Source organism: Dermacentor andersoni, chromosome 1, assembly GCF_023375885.2.
Source record: "Dermacentor andersoni chromosome 1, qqDerAnde1_hic_scaffold, whole genome shotgun sequence".
In the NCBI taxonomy this organism is placed as follows: domain Eukaryota; kingdom Metazoa; phylum Arthropoda; class Arachnida; order Ixodida; family Ixodidae; genus Dermacentor; species Dermacentor andersoni.
Genome location: NC_092814.1, coordinates 45,037,334 through 45,053,638, shown reverse-complemented (window position 1 = coordinate 45,053,638; position 16,305 = coordinate 45,037,334). Strand labels below are relative to the sequence as shown.

At 42.5% G+C, this 16,305-nt stretch overlaps 1 protein-coding gene across 2 annotated transcripts in view; it reads left to right on the top strand.

The window, feature by feature from the left end:
• mino (glycerol-3-phosphate acyltransferase mino) overlaps positions 1 to 16,305 on the top strand; it is a 126,869-nt gene that overhangs the window by 74,923 nt on the left and 35,641 nt on the right. For both annotated transcript variants that reach the window (XM_050191070.3, XM_050191069.3), the window contains exons 3-15: positions 6,534 to 6,641; positions 7,137 to 7,210; positions 7,294 to 7,401; positions 7,474 to 7,517; positions 7,607 to 7,685; positions 7,798 to 7,894; positions 7,956 to 8,092; positions 8,173 to 8,269; positions 9,917 to 10,046; positions 10,152 to 10,234; positions 10,318 to 10,431; positions 10,548 to 10,749; positions 10,861 to 10,931. In XM_050191070.3, coding sequence (XP_050047027.2) covers positions 6,534 to 6,641; positions 7,137 to 7,210; positions 7,294 to 7,401; positions 7,474 to 7,517; positions 7,607 to 7,685; positions 7,798 to 7,894; positions 7,956 to 8,092; positions 8,173 to 8,269; positions 9,917 to 10,046; positions 10,152 to 10,234; positions 10,318 to 10,431; positions 10,548 to 10,749; positions 10,861 to 10,931 — 1,344 coding nt within the window. The remainder of the gene's footprint in view (positions 1 to 6,533; positions 6,642 to 7,136; positions 7,211 to 7,293; positions 7,402 to 7,473; positions 7,518 to 7,606; positions 7,686 to 7,797; positions 7,895 to 7,955; positions 8,093 to 8,172; positions 8,270 to 9,916; positions 10,047 to 10,151; positions 10,235 to 10,317; positions 10,432 to 10,547; positions 10,750 to 10,860; positions 10,932 to 16,305) is intronic.

The window sequence follows — 16,305 nt, the reverse complement described above, 5'->3', positions numbered from 1 at the left end:
CTGCATTGACAGTTTGACGTTCAGGTACAAATTTGTGATGCACAATTCTGTGGCAGGCAAAAAACGATCGTGACTTTGATTGTTGCTTTCTTCCCCCATGCTTCATTTAGCCTTGGGTCATCTTTCTTTTTCCTCTACTTGCTCTTCAACTTCAGCACAATTTCGTATTTGTAAATCCAAATTTCGTTGTTGGTGATGACCCTCTTCAAGGATTCATCACTGTTGCCCGAAATTTTCAAATCAAAGCGATGTTGTTTTTCTCTTAACTTTTGCTCAGGAGTCTGCTGTTCGGGCACCATCTTGGTGTAAACGTTTTCATTTCCATATTTTCAGTCAAAATCTGGTGAATGGATAACTTTCTCAACCAAGTGCTTCATATCTTTCTAAGTCATGTGGCAGTCACTGAGCACAGAACACACATGATCAGTGTTATCATCATCATCCGGATCTTGCATCGTCTTTGAGGTCTTCGCGGCCTTCCAGAAAATGCGGGACCTACTTGAAAGTGTTTTTTCTTCCCATAGGGCATCCTTTCCTTAGGCCTTTTGCAACTCTGATAAATTTCTCTACTTCCTTGCCTCCAATTTCTTAAGAAATTGATATTGATCTTTTGTTCGATCTGTTCGTCAATCTATATTTTGAGAAAAACTAAAGATTGTGGCAGAAATAATCGAAGAAGATGATTGTCAAAGTTGGCGATAGCTGTCTTGTGTAACCTATGCATACCTCCATGCCATTCATGAATTGCGAAACCTATATCAGTAGGCACATGAAGTGACAATCTTCCTGCAAACCACAATGCCAAATGATACCTTGAGGCAGTATTATCTTGTTGCAATCGCTGCACTCCAGTTGAAACTTCATAGCAACCCCCCACTATCCCTAGTATCCTGGCTTCAGTTTAGTTGCAATGGCTATTCATCAAGCAGCTGCGCTCAGTGTGTGCAGATGGGATGCTCACAGCAGGCACGCATGTGCCAACCGATTGGGGGCCTCGCTGTACTCTTTCTTACCACCTGTACTTTCTCTCCACTTCTTACTCTCTTCCCGGTTTGAGAACAGTGAAAGTCCAACGTAAAGTGGGCGAAGTAGCCATTTAAGGCTACTTATGGCTACTTATGGCTACTTATCCCTTGTGTCACCATGGCACATCCATTCTGGGGCATTGGCCAAGGATGGGCACATACCAATATCACATATGCCGTGCCAAAGCTGTCTATTAGGCTAGACTGCAGCAAGCAGCAAGTTGTCTATTCAGGCACATGCCAGTGGCCCATGTCTGCTTGGCAAGACAGCAGCCAGCACATACCCAAGGGCCCAAGTTGACTGTCCTGCTGGTTTTTATTGTGAGAGATTGGCCGACATCTATCCAGAATTGGTCAAGTAGGCAAAGAAAGTTATTGCTCTAAAATGGGTGGCACAGAAAGTGCACACATGAAATTCTGCCTTGTCATATGGCACTCTGGCTTGTACTAGAAGTCAACTGGGTCTCTTTGAGTGGAGAGAGTGAGACTGTGGCTCTGCTAAACGCACTCCCAAATTTTTTGCTGACGCGCTGCCTGAACTTATTAGGAGGCCATGTGCGAAGCTTGCTCTCTGAGACTAGCTTGTAGACTTGTCTAGACTGGTCTGCACTTCCAAGACTGCTTATTTAATTAACCCTTTCAGGGTCAGTGACGTAAATATACGGCGCCGCGAACAAGTCCAAAATGGTCGATGCCATATATTTACGGTGCTGTCTGTACGTTTAAAAAGTGCGCCAATTTCCTAACTTCTTCTGTCATGTGCTGCCACTATGTCGGAATACACGGAATTTTTTGCGTACACCTCCCTCTCTCGGTTTCGTTGCATGGTTTGTTTTAGAGCTAGTTTGCTCCCACGTGTCTAATACTACCGCTCGTGCGCGACGGGTGGCGGTGTGGGTTTTGTTCCGCGGGCGGTTTCGGCTTCTTGCACATGCAAAACTGATGGCTATCTTGTTACTAGTCGCTCAAAGGGCGACCGCTTGTTTTTCGCTCGTTTAGTGCTCACAGGGGCGCGCATAGGAAGGATGCCGCCGTGCATGCGTTTTTTTCCTTTCTTTCTATTTTTGGAGACTTGCGAAAACTAATTGCCTCTTGTTGGCGATAAGATGAAGATTAGCGGAAGCTCGTCACTCATCTTGCTTTTTTGACGGGCACACAACCGCACAGTTTTCTTGAGTTCGCGCACCTATGCAGTTCAATTACGCTATGGATGTACATATTAGTGTAAGAGCCGGAACATTTGAGTCTTGCGAAATATTCTCGTGTGCGCATCTTCAAAGCCTTGAACTATGTGTATAACAATGCATCAAATTTTTAATTCTTATAAGTTTATTTCCTTTTTTATTGTTGTTATTCATGAATGAAGAGTACATATATTCCAACGCAAAATATTTTTTCTCACTTTACGGTCACCTTAGAAAAATTATGGCAAATTTTTTCGAAATAAGTCCCTAAGAAGAATTGGAATCTGCAGTAAAAAAAAATCGACCCTGGGCGGTCGCATATGGCGAAAAAAATCGACCCTCAAAGGGTTAAAACAATTGCTTTAGTGAAAAAATAAAAGGTGTATAAACAGTCTGAAGGCTAAACATTTCTGAATTTTAATCTTGCCATAGTTCAAAAATTTTAGAATTTCTCAACTGTGGCAGCAATGGTATGATGTGAAGGGTATCGCTGTATTTTTTTGCACGTTTAGGTCTATTTTGTGTGGGGAAAGCTCACAGGAGTAGTTTTCATTTATTGTTAACTGTGGTGTAATTTAACTTTTTTTTTTTATTAGTAAATGCTTAACTAGCCTCGGTCAAACATTGCCAAAAATTGGTATTACTAGCTGGTGTAGGAGTCGCTAGGTGGCTTCACCTCGTGCCTTTAGCTCTTATACCTTTCTGGTATGTCATGTGTCCACTCAGTATGATTCGCCTGACTGCCACACAGCAGGTAATGAAGACTGACCACATGTGGTTTGGCCTCGGAGATGGGGGAGTGCTTGCACGACTTGGAGCCGATGTCATACGTGACCTTTCTCCATTGAATGCTGTAGTGGCAGCACTTCCTATAATATTCGCTTGGCAAATGTGGAAGGCAGTAAGGGAGTCACGTGCAACCTGACAGTCAAGTGGCTTACCTTGATTGTATCTGCAGTCCTGACGTGGATACAAACGTGAAATTGTTCCATTGTAGATATTCTTTAATTTTTAGTGTAGTTCAATTTACTTTGTTCTTGACTATCCACTCAAATTGTAAATTGCCGCAATTTGAAAGCTTTAAAAGAAACATATCTTTTGTGTGTGTGTGTGTGTTTTAAAAAAATACGGCAGGACCCTCCTCACAATGATTGTCGACGTTAATTTGATTGGCATTCAAGCGTTGTAACAACACACCATATTACCACATTATTCACTTCTGTGTAGCTGACCTCTTTAATGTTCTGTTAGTGACATCATCTTCACTTCTCTGTAACTCAATACTCCTCGCTCAATGCTTGCTCTGGTCCCATTCTGTTCACTTCTCCTCACTCAGCTGCTTTCGATGCCGACTTTTTTGCTTCTCTGCAGCTCACTTCAACTTTCTGTTGCCGATGGCTTCACTTCCTGCCTCTTGTTTTGCTTGTCTGTCTGGACCTAGTGGCACATACCCATTCTAGAGGATTGGCCAAGACTCAATCAATCAATCAATCAATTTATTATTAATAGACATTATTACAGTTACAGACGAAATGTAATACTGAAGGAGGTTCACGTACCTACTGTCACATGCCCATTTGCACATACCCGATGGCACAAGTTGTCTATTGAGGTGCATACCCAGTTGCACATACCCAGGGTACCCAAGTTGGCGTGAAAGAGTGTGTGAAGTTCCCAAAGAATGCTAATTATATTAAAATAATTGTATGCCTTGTGGTACTATGGCCTAGCTGTTGAAAAAGTTAGAAAGCCAAATAAAGCAGGTGCTTTCTGAGAGATAAAAGATTTACAATATTGTATTTTGGCTCGCATTAGGTGTAAAGTGTTTACTGATGGGTTCAAATAAATATCTAGTGGATAACACGCTTCATAGGGCTTGTTAGTGACACTTGAAAGCATATTTCCAAACCTTCATTGTAAGGTTCATAACAGCGCAACACAAGACAGGGGCAAAAGGAAAGTAAAAACGGCGACACGGCGCTGACTCTCACCTGATATATTATTGAAGATATGTCTAACATATATATATATGTGCCAGTTCATAAACCACGACGTGCATGAGACACAGAGATATATTAAGGCAACTGTGACCAACTGATAGATAATCAAGAGACAAAGGTAATTCGGTTTCTTGTCATGAAGAGCAATAGACGGTTTGCTGGTACATGCCTTGTCTCTAATATATATATTGTAAGCCTCGGCAATTTCTCTTATCAATTGGCTCGTTTGTTTATAAATGACATTAGTTATTTTAACCCCATGAGGGTAAATTTTTTCGCCATGTGCGACCTGCCAGGGTTGATTTTTTTAAATTGCAGATTCCAATTCTTCTGGGGGACCTATTTCGAAAAAAATTTACCGTAATTTTTCTGGGGTGACCGTAAAGTGAGAAAAAAATATTTTGCGTTGGTATATATGTACTGTTTATTCATGAATAACAACAATAAAGAAAGGAAATACACTTATAAGAATTAAAAATGTGGTGCATTGTTATACACATAAGGCTTAGAAAATGCGCCCACGAGAATACTTCGAAAGTGTCAAGTGTTCCTGCTCTTACACTAATATTTACGTCCATAGCATAATCGAACTGCGTAAGTGAACGCACTCAAGAAAACTGTGGTTGTGTGCCCGTCAAAAAAGCAAAATGTGTGACAAACTTCCGCTAATCTTCATCTTATCGCCAACAAGCGGCAGTTAGATTTATAGTTCAAGATGGGCTTAATCCAGTGATCCTGAAGCAGTGAAGCGGGCTGTAGTGAAGACTATCCCAAATGCTTCCTTAAAGAAGTCGTGGTTTCATCAATACCTTCCGCCTGCTGCATGTGGGTTACTTAGGCAACGGTAGAGGGTTGATTTTCAGGCGGCAGCTAGTGATATCGATAGTGCCAAGCCAGACTCCGTGCTTTTCTCCTGTATGACCAGTGTAAGTCGGATGACTGAAGTTCGAATGCCGTGCGTTGTTTTGCTCGATTGTTTGAACATGTTATGCACAATGTCACAAAAATGGTGGCTATGAACAAAGTTACTGCCATTCATTTGGTTGCCTATCTCCAACTTAAGTTGGTGAGGTGATTTTGTGCCTTTAGGGATGCGGTATGGCCGCTAGTAAGATTTTCGTTGACTCAGAACCAAACAGTAACTTGTACTGCGAGATACTGAAGAAGCAGTTCTCGATAGACCTAACTTCATCGTACCGCCATTACAAAAATTAGTTGCCATCGCGGCAAGGTGGTGGTCGATATGTTCGGACCAGTAAACTGCCTCGGTGATTGGCCATGAGAATCGCGGCTAGACTGGCGACCGGAAATCTATATTCGGTCTGCGGGTGGTATGCTAGCAACTGCCGCAAACACTTTTTGTGTGTTTCATACGCTTAATGGGCAGAACGGCAAAATCTTGCGTGTAGGCAGAATTCTAGCTACTAACTGAATTCACACCCCAGAGCCTAATCTTACAACATTGCACATTCGTAGGCCATGCGAAAATGAAACGCCTCTGCGGTCTCGACCATCAGGGTATTTTAAATAGATGGTATATCAGTGAAGCACAGCACTAGGGCATTCAGAAAATCTTTCGTACTGCTGACGTTGGACAAAGCAACAAAGTTATTTTATTCCTAAAGCTCATATCTTTGGACTGCCCATTTATTCGGACACTTTTATGAGAAATAAGGAAAATCGGCCGGCGACTGTTTTTACCATAGTTTGACACCCGGTACGCTAATTTTCACATTCAGAGGTGAAAGTCTCGACACAAAGATGAACCGACCATGTGATGTAGGTAATTATGTAGCATGCTAGCCTAAAAGCCGAACTTGTCAAATCAAACAAAGTGAACTTGTCTCAGAATTGATCACTCATGTTTGAATTAAAACATACATACCATAATTTGTCAAATTAAAAATTTGTTTGCCAGCTCTATTTTCTCATAAGAACTGCGTCTGCCAAAGCACATAAGCGGCCTATGCAAGCAAATATCTGCGTAGCTGGCATTAGATTTATAAAAATTACTGGTACTTGAACTTTAGATCTTATAATTTGGAAAGTTTGGAATCACTTTGTATAAGCCTGCTCCGAAATGACATGGGCCAGTAGCATCACTGTTTTTCTGTTCTTCTTAATTCTTGCACACTGTATAGTTAATGAGTTAACTATATAAGATATTGTCTCCAGGCCAAGATGCCCCTGAATCTTGCAGTTTTGCGCTGGCAACAGAGGAGGGCAGAAAGAGTGGTTTGTCTTGAGGGTGAAAGGGGAAGAGTGGGGGGGCTTATTCTGGGCCGAGCTATTTTCTGACTCTAGTGAGGGCATGTGTGTTTCAGGTCTTGCCACATTTCAAAAAGTGGCCTCCTATGGAGGAAGTGCGGCAGTCTGAGGCACTGCACTACCTTCCCCTTGAAAGCTGTGAAAAGTGTCTGCCTGTGAGCAAGGTAGGAACTCTTGTTTGCTTGAATTTTTGGTTGGAATGGTGGACCTTTCTTGTGTGGGTTATGCATTGTGAGTGTAGTGTGGAAGTTCTGCAGTGATCACCTTCGCTGGTGCTACTGTATGCTGTTCTTGTATAAGTCTCAGCTGTACATTTATTAAGGATCTTGTCTTTGGCAGAAGAATTTACAATTGTTTCATCATAAAATGGCATGGGCATGCTTCTGCACAGAACTGTTTGTCTGGAGCATTACTTTGTGACCACACTTAGTGCTGTTACATGTGCAGCGGACTTACTACGAGGCCTTTGGGAACTTGATTCCTATCCTTATAGTTGCATGTACTAAAATGTGTAGTCAGCTGGTGTTATCTGTAAAATGAAGACAAGATTGATAGTTACAATTCTGGGGTTGTCTTCACGATGCTATCTTCAACATTGTGTAGTGTTCGGCATGCTACCAAAATATGTGGCATGCAGTCATTTTGCTTAAATGTTTCAGTTGCAGTTAAGCACTGGTGCAGGTACAACTTTGCAAGGACTTGACAATGCCCTCAATATGCCATCTAGTTGCAGGTAATGTTTGTACTTGTGCTTTAATTAGTGTTAGCTTCTGTTTTTCGCTTATTTAAATTGATTTCTTTATTCTCTAATTGTAGGAGTTGGCTGACACCAGTAGAATTTCTGAAGAACTCTATTTATCTTACTTGCAAAAACATACCACATGACTATGTGCCTATCCCTAAAGAAATCCTGTCTTCTGAAAGGTAATGAAGCATGTAGCAAGGTCTTAATTTTGCAGATGCAATCACATATGCATGCAATTTGTGTTCTTGCAGAGTTGAAGATGCTATCAGCCGAGCTATTGAAGATGATCCCGAAAGTGAGTTTCTCACAGACCGTTTCATTTGCTAACAGTTTTCTGTGTTCTTTCAGCAAATTTGAATTTAAAATTTGAATAATGCCTTGCAGCTGACAGAGCAGAGCATCGGAAACGGGCTGCTAGTATCTTTGAGCGGATGCGAGCGTCGATTTCTACATCATTGCTAAGGTAACCCAAGCGAACTCCTGCACACCTCATTGGTGTTTTTATGAGCATGTGTGTGCATGCTCAGTTTTTCAATCTTTCTTGCTCATTTCACAAGAAGTGGTAATAATTTCAGGGTGGCAGTTTGGTTGATGCATCGTATCATGTCCCGCATGTTGAGTGGTGTGTATGTGCCAAAGGGCCAGATCGACATGATCAAACGAGCCACAGAGGTGAGTGAGACTTGTTAGAAATTTAGGAATTATCCTGTGCTCATTGCATCATAATTTTTAGCAAAACTACCCCATGGTTTACTTGCCCCTGCATCGGAGCCATCTTGATTACATTCTTGTGACCTACCTGCTGTACCTCAATGGCATGAGGGTGCCACTTGTGGCTGCTGGAGACAACCTGCTCATTCCTATTTTTGGGTAAGGACTGCCATTTAATGTGGTGGCATTTTGAATTTATTGTATTTACAGGGTAGTTAAATTTATTTTGTACCCAATAGGCAGTTGCTACGAGGACTGGGAGGATTTTTTATTAGGCGGAGACTTGACTTCAAGGATGGACGCAAAGACCACGTGTACAGAGCTGTCCTCAAAGAGGTAAGGGAGCAGTTATGAATTGCATACAGGTTGTCTGTCACAACTGCTTAGTTGAGAACGACAGAAAGCTGAGCTAGTTGGTTAGGATTCATAATGCAAAAAAGGGGTAAGGCATGCAGACCCGGATACAAGAGAAGTGGACAACACGAACGCCGTTCTTGTTGTCCGTGTTCTGCGGCGTTCGTTTTGTCCACTTCTCTTGTGGCCGTGTCTGCATGCCTTACCCCTTTTTTGTTTAGTTGAGGCGGCTTGGCTCCACGTCGGCTTAGAAAAAAGTGCCACAAAAGGGCTGCACATTGTGTCATTTACTTTCAGTTGTGATTTGGCTTCAAGAACTGCAGCTTGCAGTGTAATCTGCAGACACCAGATTCTGTGTACTAAACTTGTAAACTTACATAGTCTTTCAAGATAGCATGAGAGCCTTGTAGCTCAGAGTAATCTTGTTCAATCTTTTGCATCTATTTGTTGTGATGAATTGATGAATTCTGGGGTCTTGCATGCCAAAACCACGATTTGATTATGCGGCATGCCATAGTGGGGACTCTGGATCAATTTTGGCCTCAGGGGTATCTTTAATGTGCCCACAATGCACGGCATATGGTTTTTTTTTTTTTGCATTTCGACCCCATCGAAATGCGGCCACTGTGGCCAGGATTTGATCCCACGACCTCGTGCTTAGCAGCGTAACACCATAGCCACTAAGCCAACAGGGTGGGTGATTTTGCCTTGTTGTCTTCCAAACTTTTTTGTATTGCATGTCAATTGATTGCCATTCTGTAGAATTTGCTTTGTTTCCCGAGAACTTTCAACTTGCATTTAACTGGCTTTTTCCTTGTCATCATTGTAGCTTTCAGCATTATTTTATTGCTCTAAGCTTTCAGAGGCTTGGAGCATAGTTGGGTTCTGAAATTTTATTATTGGTTGATAAGACTGCTGCAGTTCAGCACTCAGTTACATGGTACCTTACAAGTTTATCTAACCTCCTCAATTGTAAATTCCAGGGGTGCGTGACCAATTTAATTTTTAAATTCTAAGGTAGCCCTATGATCAGCTGTGATAATTATGTCTATGAACAGTTGGTGCAGCCTAAAACAACATTTTGTGATGACACAAGTAGGGGTGTAATGATAGCAGTAAATATTCGTAGCAAAAAAATGTTTGATCTGTCATTTGTTCTATGTGCTAATGAAATTTTTACAATAATACAACTTGTGAAGAGACTAAATAGCTAGCATCCGCCTTGGTTTAGTGGCTACGGCATTCCGCATTTCGATTGGGTCAGGGGGGAAAAAAAACACCTGTGTATCGTGCATTGGATGCACCTTCAAGAACCTCAGGTGGTCGAAATTAATCCGGACTTGCCCACTGCGGTGTGCATCATTATCCAATAGTGGTTTTGGCATGTAAAACCCCATTTTAATTTATATAGCTGGGAGCAACGTTGATCGTACCAGAGCAATGTGTAGTCATTCGTAGCTTGTATGCATACAGTGTTTTTCAATTTCATGACCTTAGTCAGCTTCGTACTTTCACATTACATGTGTCTGCTTTGAACTGTACTGTAAATCGAAACCAATGTCGCAGTAGGGTAGCTGCACATGTGCACAGGAATTAACGGTACTACTTCAACTACTCGTAATGTTGCAGTACATGAAAGAGATTTTGAAGGCAAACCACAGCTTGGAGTTCTTCCTCGAAGGAGGCCGATCACGAACTGGGAAAACGCGCCTTCCAAAAGCAGGTCTCCTGTCAGTCATCGTTAACGCTCTCACTGAAGGTATCCATTTCAGTTCTCTTATGCCTTATATTCTTGCTCTTTGTACTGTAGATGGCGTAGTGTGTGCAGCGGCATTACTATAAGTAAGATATCTTTTCTTTTCAGAACCAGTGGAGGATGTTTTTATAGTACCAATTTCCATAAGCTATGAGAAGCTGTTAGATGGAAACTTTGTCAGTGAGCAGCTGGTTAGTATTTTTGTCTGACTGTTTCTGTTTTTTCCTGGCAGCTTTCTTAACTTATTGCTGACTCCTTTACTGTCTGGTTGTAGGGAGAGCCAAAGGTCATGGAAACGTTCACAGCAGCACTCAGTTCCATCTGGAGGATACTGCATTCCAACTATGGTGCTGTCCGTGTTGATTTCTGTCAGCCATTCTCGCTGAGGGTAAAGTCTTCAGTATTGCTCTCATGTGCTACTTGCTGAAGGCATTTGTTGTTCTCCTGTGTGTCGCTTGCTGCATTCTATTTTATCTGTTTTATTTTGTATCCTTATCATTGTAGGAGTTTCTCAATTCTGCCAGAACTTTGTCTTCAGAGCCACTATACTTTCACTGCCCACTTTCTTTGCTGGGGTCTGCAAAGGACGATGCACGTCTAATCAAGAACAAAGAGTGTGCAAGTGCAAGTTCACTGGCCAGTGCAGACAGCTTGCCAGAAGACACACGAACAACTATTAAAAGCCTTGCCAACCATGTTGTTTACCGTGAGTTCTTTGCTAGCCATGTATGGGAACAAGATTGAATATTTCCTTTTTTTTTCTTTTTATTAGTTTCTCCACACACACACATATATATATTTTTTTTCTTTTTTCCAGAGTCGACAGCATCTCTTGCATTGATGAGCACAAACTTGGTCGCCTTCCTACTTCTCACAAAACACCGAAAGGTGAGTCAATGTGCACTTCTTGCTTGTAAGTAGAAAACTTGGATAACTTTCTGATGCTATCATTACAAAGCTGCATAAGATAGACTGTGAAGACGAGGTTGGTAGTATCTGTTTTGCCATGTGTGATTTCCCTTTGGATTGGAAAGTTTTAAAGTCATATTCTGGGGTTTTACGTGCCAAAGCCATGATCTGATTAGGAGGCATGGCATAGCGGGAAACTCTGGATTAATTTGGACCACTCGGGGTTCTTTAAAGGGCCCCTGAAACGGTTCGGACAAATTTTGTAGAAGTGTTGGGTACAGCTTAAGTAGGACATTCGCACCACAATTTAAGTGAAGCGTTACGTATTAATGGAGCTACAAGCGATTACAAGTTACCCTCCTCCCTATCCATTCTTTTCCTCCTCAACTCGTTTGCCGAGCGATCGGGGCTAAGCTCCGCCTTCACTGGTTCTGCGTCACGATGCGACGTTACATCGTCCACTTCCGGTTGTTTTGGAGCCCAGCCCCGCCCGCGCGAAACGTCTCCCCTTTACTCGCTCCGAGCCCGTAAAAATTTTCTCCGGCAGGACACACGCGCTCTTATCCCACAGTGTGTCTGCTCCCTCCCCCTTCACCTTACTAGGGCGGAGGAAGTTGTGCTTAGGAGGCTTCGGGCTGGGGTGGCCCTTACACCGGCTGTTATCTCAAGGTGGAACTGGTCGCATTTACCACTGGGTGCTACGTGTCCATACTGCTCCGTTCCTGTTATGGAAGCAGATGTATACCGCCTAATATGGACATGTACTGGTTTAAAATCGGAACGCTCGCGTCTCCTACTGCAAGCCGGCCTCCGCTACAGTGTGACAACCAGCTATGACCGCTGGATACACGACAACATATTCCACAAAACACTACTTCAATTCATACACAACACAGGCCTCACAGCACACATATAATACACATATACGCACAAAAAATTATGCCTTAAGGGCAAGTCTATATCGCAATTAAAAAAAAAAAAAAAAAAAAACGTCTCCGCTAGCGGCGGGGCCGTCAACCCCAAGCGAGAGCTATCGAAGCAGCGTGCATTGCGAGCATTGTCGTAGCGCCGAACGTGTCTGGTATTTTGGTAATCACACACCAGCAGAAAGTTTCGACGGAATGGAGAAGGCATAAACTCAAGCTGATGAAGGAACTTTAGCGTAGACGTACGTGGGCTGCCCGATCGGTCTCCACGGTCCAGCCACGCGTTGCCGCAGAGCTTAACCAGCCAAAGAAAGAGCTAATATTGCTCCAACCAAGTGTCAAACATTTTGAACATTTACAAAACCAATGTGTTAACGATTACACTCGTGCAAAAAATTTACACCAGCAGCAAAGAAGAATACATTTTGTTACTGCTACTGTGTGTGGTTGAGCTCTATGCCACCAGGTGGCTGCACCGTGCAGACCATTCACATTTGCGCTTCTGTTCATCCCCTGAAACGACACGCAAGAGGACACGGCCAGGCTTTGTCCCCTTGCGCTTGCATTTACCCTGATACCGGACTCGCGAAACGCTATTGCGTTAGTAATCTTCCGATGTAAAGTGACGGCCGCAATCGCGCAAATCCTGGCGCCCATTGGATAGCGGCTGTCCAATGCGCTGCAGCCAGTCCGCTCGTCTACTGGCTTGGAGAAGGACACGATGTCGCAGCTTGACATATTGCCAGCCGCTACGTTTGCAGTCCACAATGCAACAGTTGAATCATAGCGCTCGGGTAAAGACAGACCGACACTGACTGCGGAGCTCTCAATCAAAGACTGAGCACGTTGTAACACAAGCAGATGACACTTGCTGTGTGCCGGAAGTGCTTAAGTGTGCTGAAAAATTGTTCTTGTGCATTCCCTTGATGTTACTTTCTTTTTATAAAAACTAGCTAACATTCCATCTATTACGGACAACATTTGTTCATCATAAGGTTGGAAATATTATCGATGACGCGCCCTGGGCAGCCAATCGGATAGCTGGCCCCACTAACGTCATATGGGCGATTTCCGTCATATGGGTAGGGGCGGCTTAAAATTTTGCTGAGCAGTGGTGCTGCGGTCGGCAGTGATGTGCATTTTTAAAACCTTATAATAAATTACATGCTTTATGCGGAGCACTTAGATGTGGCAAATAATGATCAGAAGGACCTACTCTAACGACTCAGTACGTTTGTAGAAAACCGTCAAAATCTTTTCAGGGTCCCTTTAACATGCTCTGAATGCATCGTACATGAGTTTCTGCATTCTGCCGCCTATCTCAATGTAGCCGCCACGGCCAGTATTGAACCCGTGACATCACGCTAAGCAGCACTATGTCATAGCCACTGAGCTGCCGCAGCATGTAAGTTCAGTTATTCTGATGCCCAAATTGGAAGGCAGTAAAATTATACTGTAAAGGGCTGCTAAAGAGGCTATACCAAGCTTGTTTGGGTGAGTGAAATAGTCTTTCAAAACTGTTTTGCTTCATTTGGTAGGAAAAAGTAGGTTTTTATTAGAGAAAGTGAAGGTTGAACTTGCCTTTCCTCACTTTCTAGTCAAAGCATGGCTTTGTCATGTCATACCCCTGACACATGGGCAAATGTAAAGTCCTTTGCAGTAAACCCCTTTTGCTACTCTGAAGGACCCTTTGCAGAAAGGAGTGGCGCCGATGACACATGACGCCGCATTAACTTCCTTAGGTGGGTGCGTGTTTAGATTACATTTAGCTACTGTAGAACCTAAAACATTTTTTTTTCCATCGTTGGTGGCTTATAATGCACATGTTTCTTTATTTTCATGTTCTTGCGTTTTTGCTGTGCACGCTGTTATGGTGCTGCCATGGTACTGCACACGTTTCTGCCATCCTTTTTCACGCTTGTGTTGTGTGAGCATTTGAGAGTATAGCTATAGTAAAGCTTCACTGTTTGACAAATCGTATTAAGGCTAAAAATTAAAACATTTTCACAAGGTAAAAAAAGAAAAATACTAAGGGTGCACCGTAGCTTTGTGGCAGATTTCCTTCTGTTGACGAGTTGTGCACGCTCTGTGCGAGAGTAACGCCTTTTCCGCTTGAAAAGTAGATGCGCGATTTCCTTTCCCGCAAGGGAACTTTGCGGTAAGGGAGATACTCCTTTATCATGTGTCTCTGTGCTTGAACGCCTTTCCGGTAGATGTCCCCTTACCTAAAGGACTTTAGAGTGCCCGTGGGTCAGGGGTATCAGTTTGACAGCATGGATTTCAATATATTTGCTTTATTTTGGCTGTTTTGGCATAGGAACACTAACATTAAAAATCCTGGGATGAGTCTTTTCTTTAATATGCATTGTAGTCTGTCATTACCAATGAGCAATTAACTAGACACAAATGGGTGGCGCTCTCGAAATCCATTATGTCATGGTGAGTTCATGTGGGAACTTCAGGGTGGTGTTGCCACCTCTTTTATTTTCTTGTCTTTTCTTGCTTACTCAGTCTCTTTTGAAGTTAGAAGTAGCTGCTTTGCTATTGTAAAACTAATTTACTAATGTAGCGTCATCATATTGTAGACAAGCTGGAATGAAGTTTGAATAGTAAGAAACGAAGTAGCACACCTCTTGGCATGCAGCTGTTTGGTATTGTGCTAAAAATATCTTAATATAAAAAAGGTGTATGCAAATGAAGCCTGTTAGTTTTCTTGCTTATGAAGGCCCTAGTGCAACAAGTTCGTTAAATTGAAATTTGTGCCACATTACTTTCCCAACTCTGAGTTTAATATGCAATGTTAATTTCAGCTACAATTGGAAATAGTTAACCCTTTCACAGGCAGCGAGAAGCACACTTCCCACCTGCTAAATATGTGTAGCAAGGTCATGGAAAGCATTATTCCTACCACAGAACTGTCTCGTCATCTTACAGGGAAAACACGGGTAATGCGGGAGATACTTAGACAAGTCCACTTGTCGAAACGTTGGCTCCTGCTTTCACCTTGTTCTCGTTTTGCTCAGAAACATTGTAAAGCTTTGGGGGGGGGGTATGGTATGGTAAATCGACCAAAAAAACCTATTTCTTAAAACTTCATTACTAAAAAATAATACACACTGTGCGTAGTAAAACTGTTGAGTGGTGAGTGCGCAGGAGTGCTCGAAGCCATTTAAAAATGGTGCATTTAAAAATCTTGCCTCCTGGTGTTTCAAAATGACGGATGCGAGGGTTTGTTTACATGTTGCTTTCCATCAAAAAACAGATTTTTTTATTTTATTACTAAAAAATAATACACACTGTGCGAAGCAAAGGCTTGCAGTGGCGCGTGCACAAGAGCACTTGAAGCCATCTAAAAATGGCACCAAACACCGCACATCCTTATATTTAAAAGTAAACACAAAGTTGCATTTTTCTCCATCAGTTTTTCGAAATTTCTCTAACTTTCATGTACCTTTTCTGGAAAACGATCTGACTGATGACCCTGAAATTTTCTCAGGTTATACCGAGATGCCTTGCAAATAGTCTGAACAAAACTGTTTGAGTTATAATTCTGAAAAAGAAAGTAATAAATAAATTGGAAAGTGTCTCTTACTGTACGTCACAATTGAGGACAATATATTTTTTTTCTTGCCAGACGAGTGTAGGCACCGAATTTTTATCATGTGGAATTATTGTGCAAAATTTCACAAACAGAATATTTATTGTTCTGAGAAAAGGGGCATTTAATTTTACACCCCAGCCTAAAATCTGGTTCTCAAATAAAAATAAAATAAAATAAAGTTGCAGTGAAAAAATTACCCAAGTGAAGGCCAAAAGCATTCCTATTCAATCTGCAAGATTTCACAATAAAATGAAACAGTTCTTGAGAGATAAAGCTGATACTAAGATGACCCGTTTACCCTACCATACCTCCTTAAAGCAGATACAGTGGTGTGCCCTTTGTTTCAACCCAAAATTTGGAAAAAAGAAATTTCCAACAGAGAAGCAATCACGTTCGGTGCGCTGATGCTGAGTGTATGCATTGCTGAATTTTCTTGTGCTGCATACTTCTGCATGTTGCTACTAGATGGCGAGAGCTGCACATTCACCTCTGATGCAATGGTATATCCGGGAATCTGGGGTGTACAAGAGACTGTCATTTGAGGGATTGCCCGATGTTTGTGCGCAGGCTAGTGCGTGTTGTATGCGTTTGTCCCTAGGTGTGCCGGCATAGAGAAAATCTGGGGGCTTTTGCTCCTTAAATATGACTCTGCCTAGGCACTACGGAGGAGGTTTCCTAGCGCATGTTGTATGCGTTTGTCCCTAGGCGTGCCGGCATTATGGAGTGGGGTCGAGTTTAAGCTCGGACGCTGGCTGCCAGCAGGGTGAAATAGGTGAAGCAGCAGGCACTGACGCCCCATTTGGCGACCGCTGTGTTGGACAGGCAT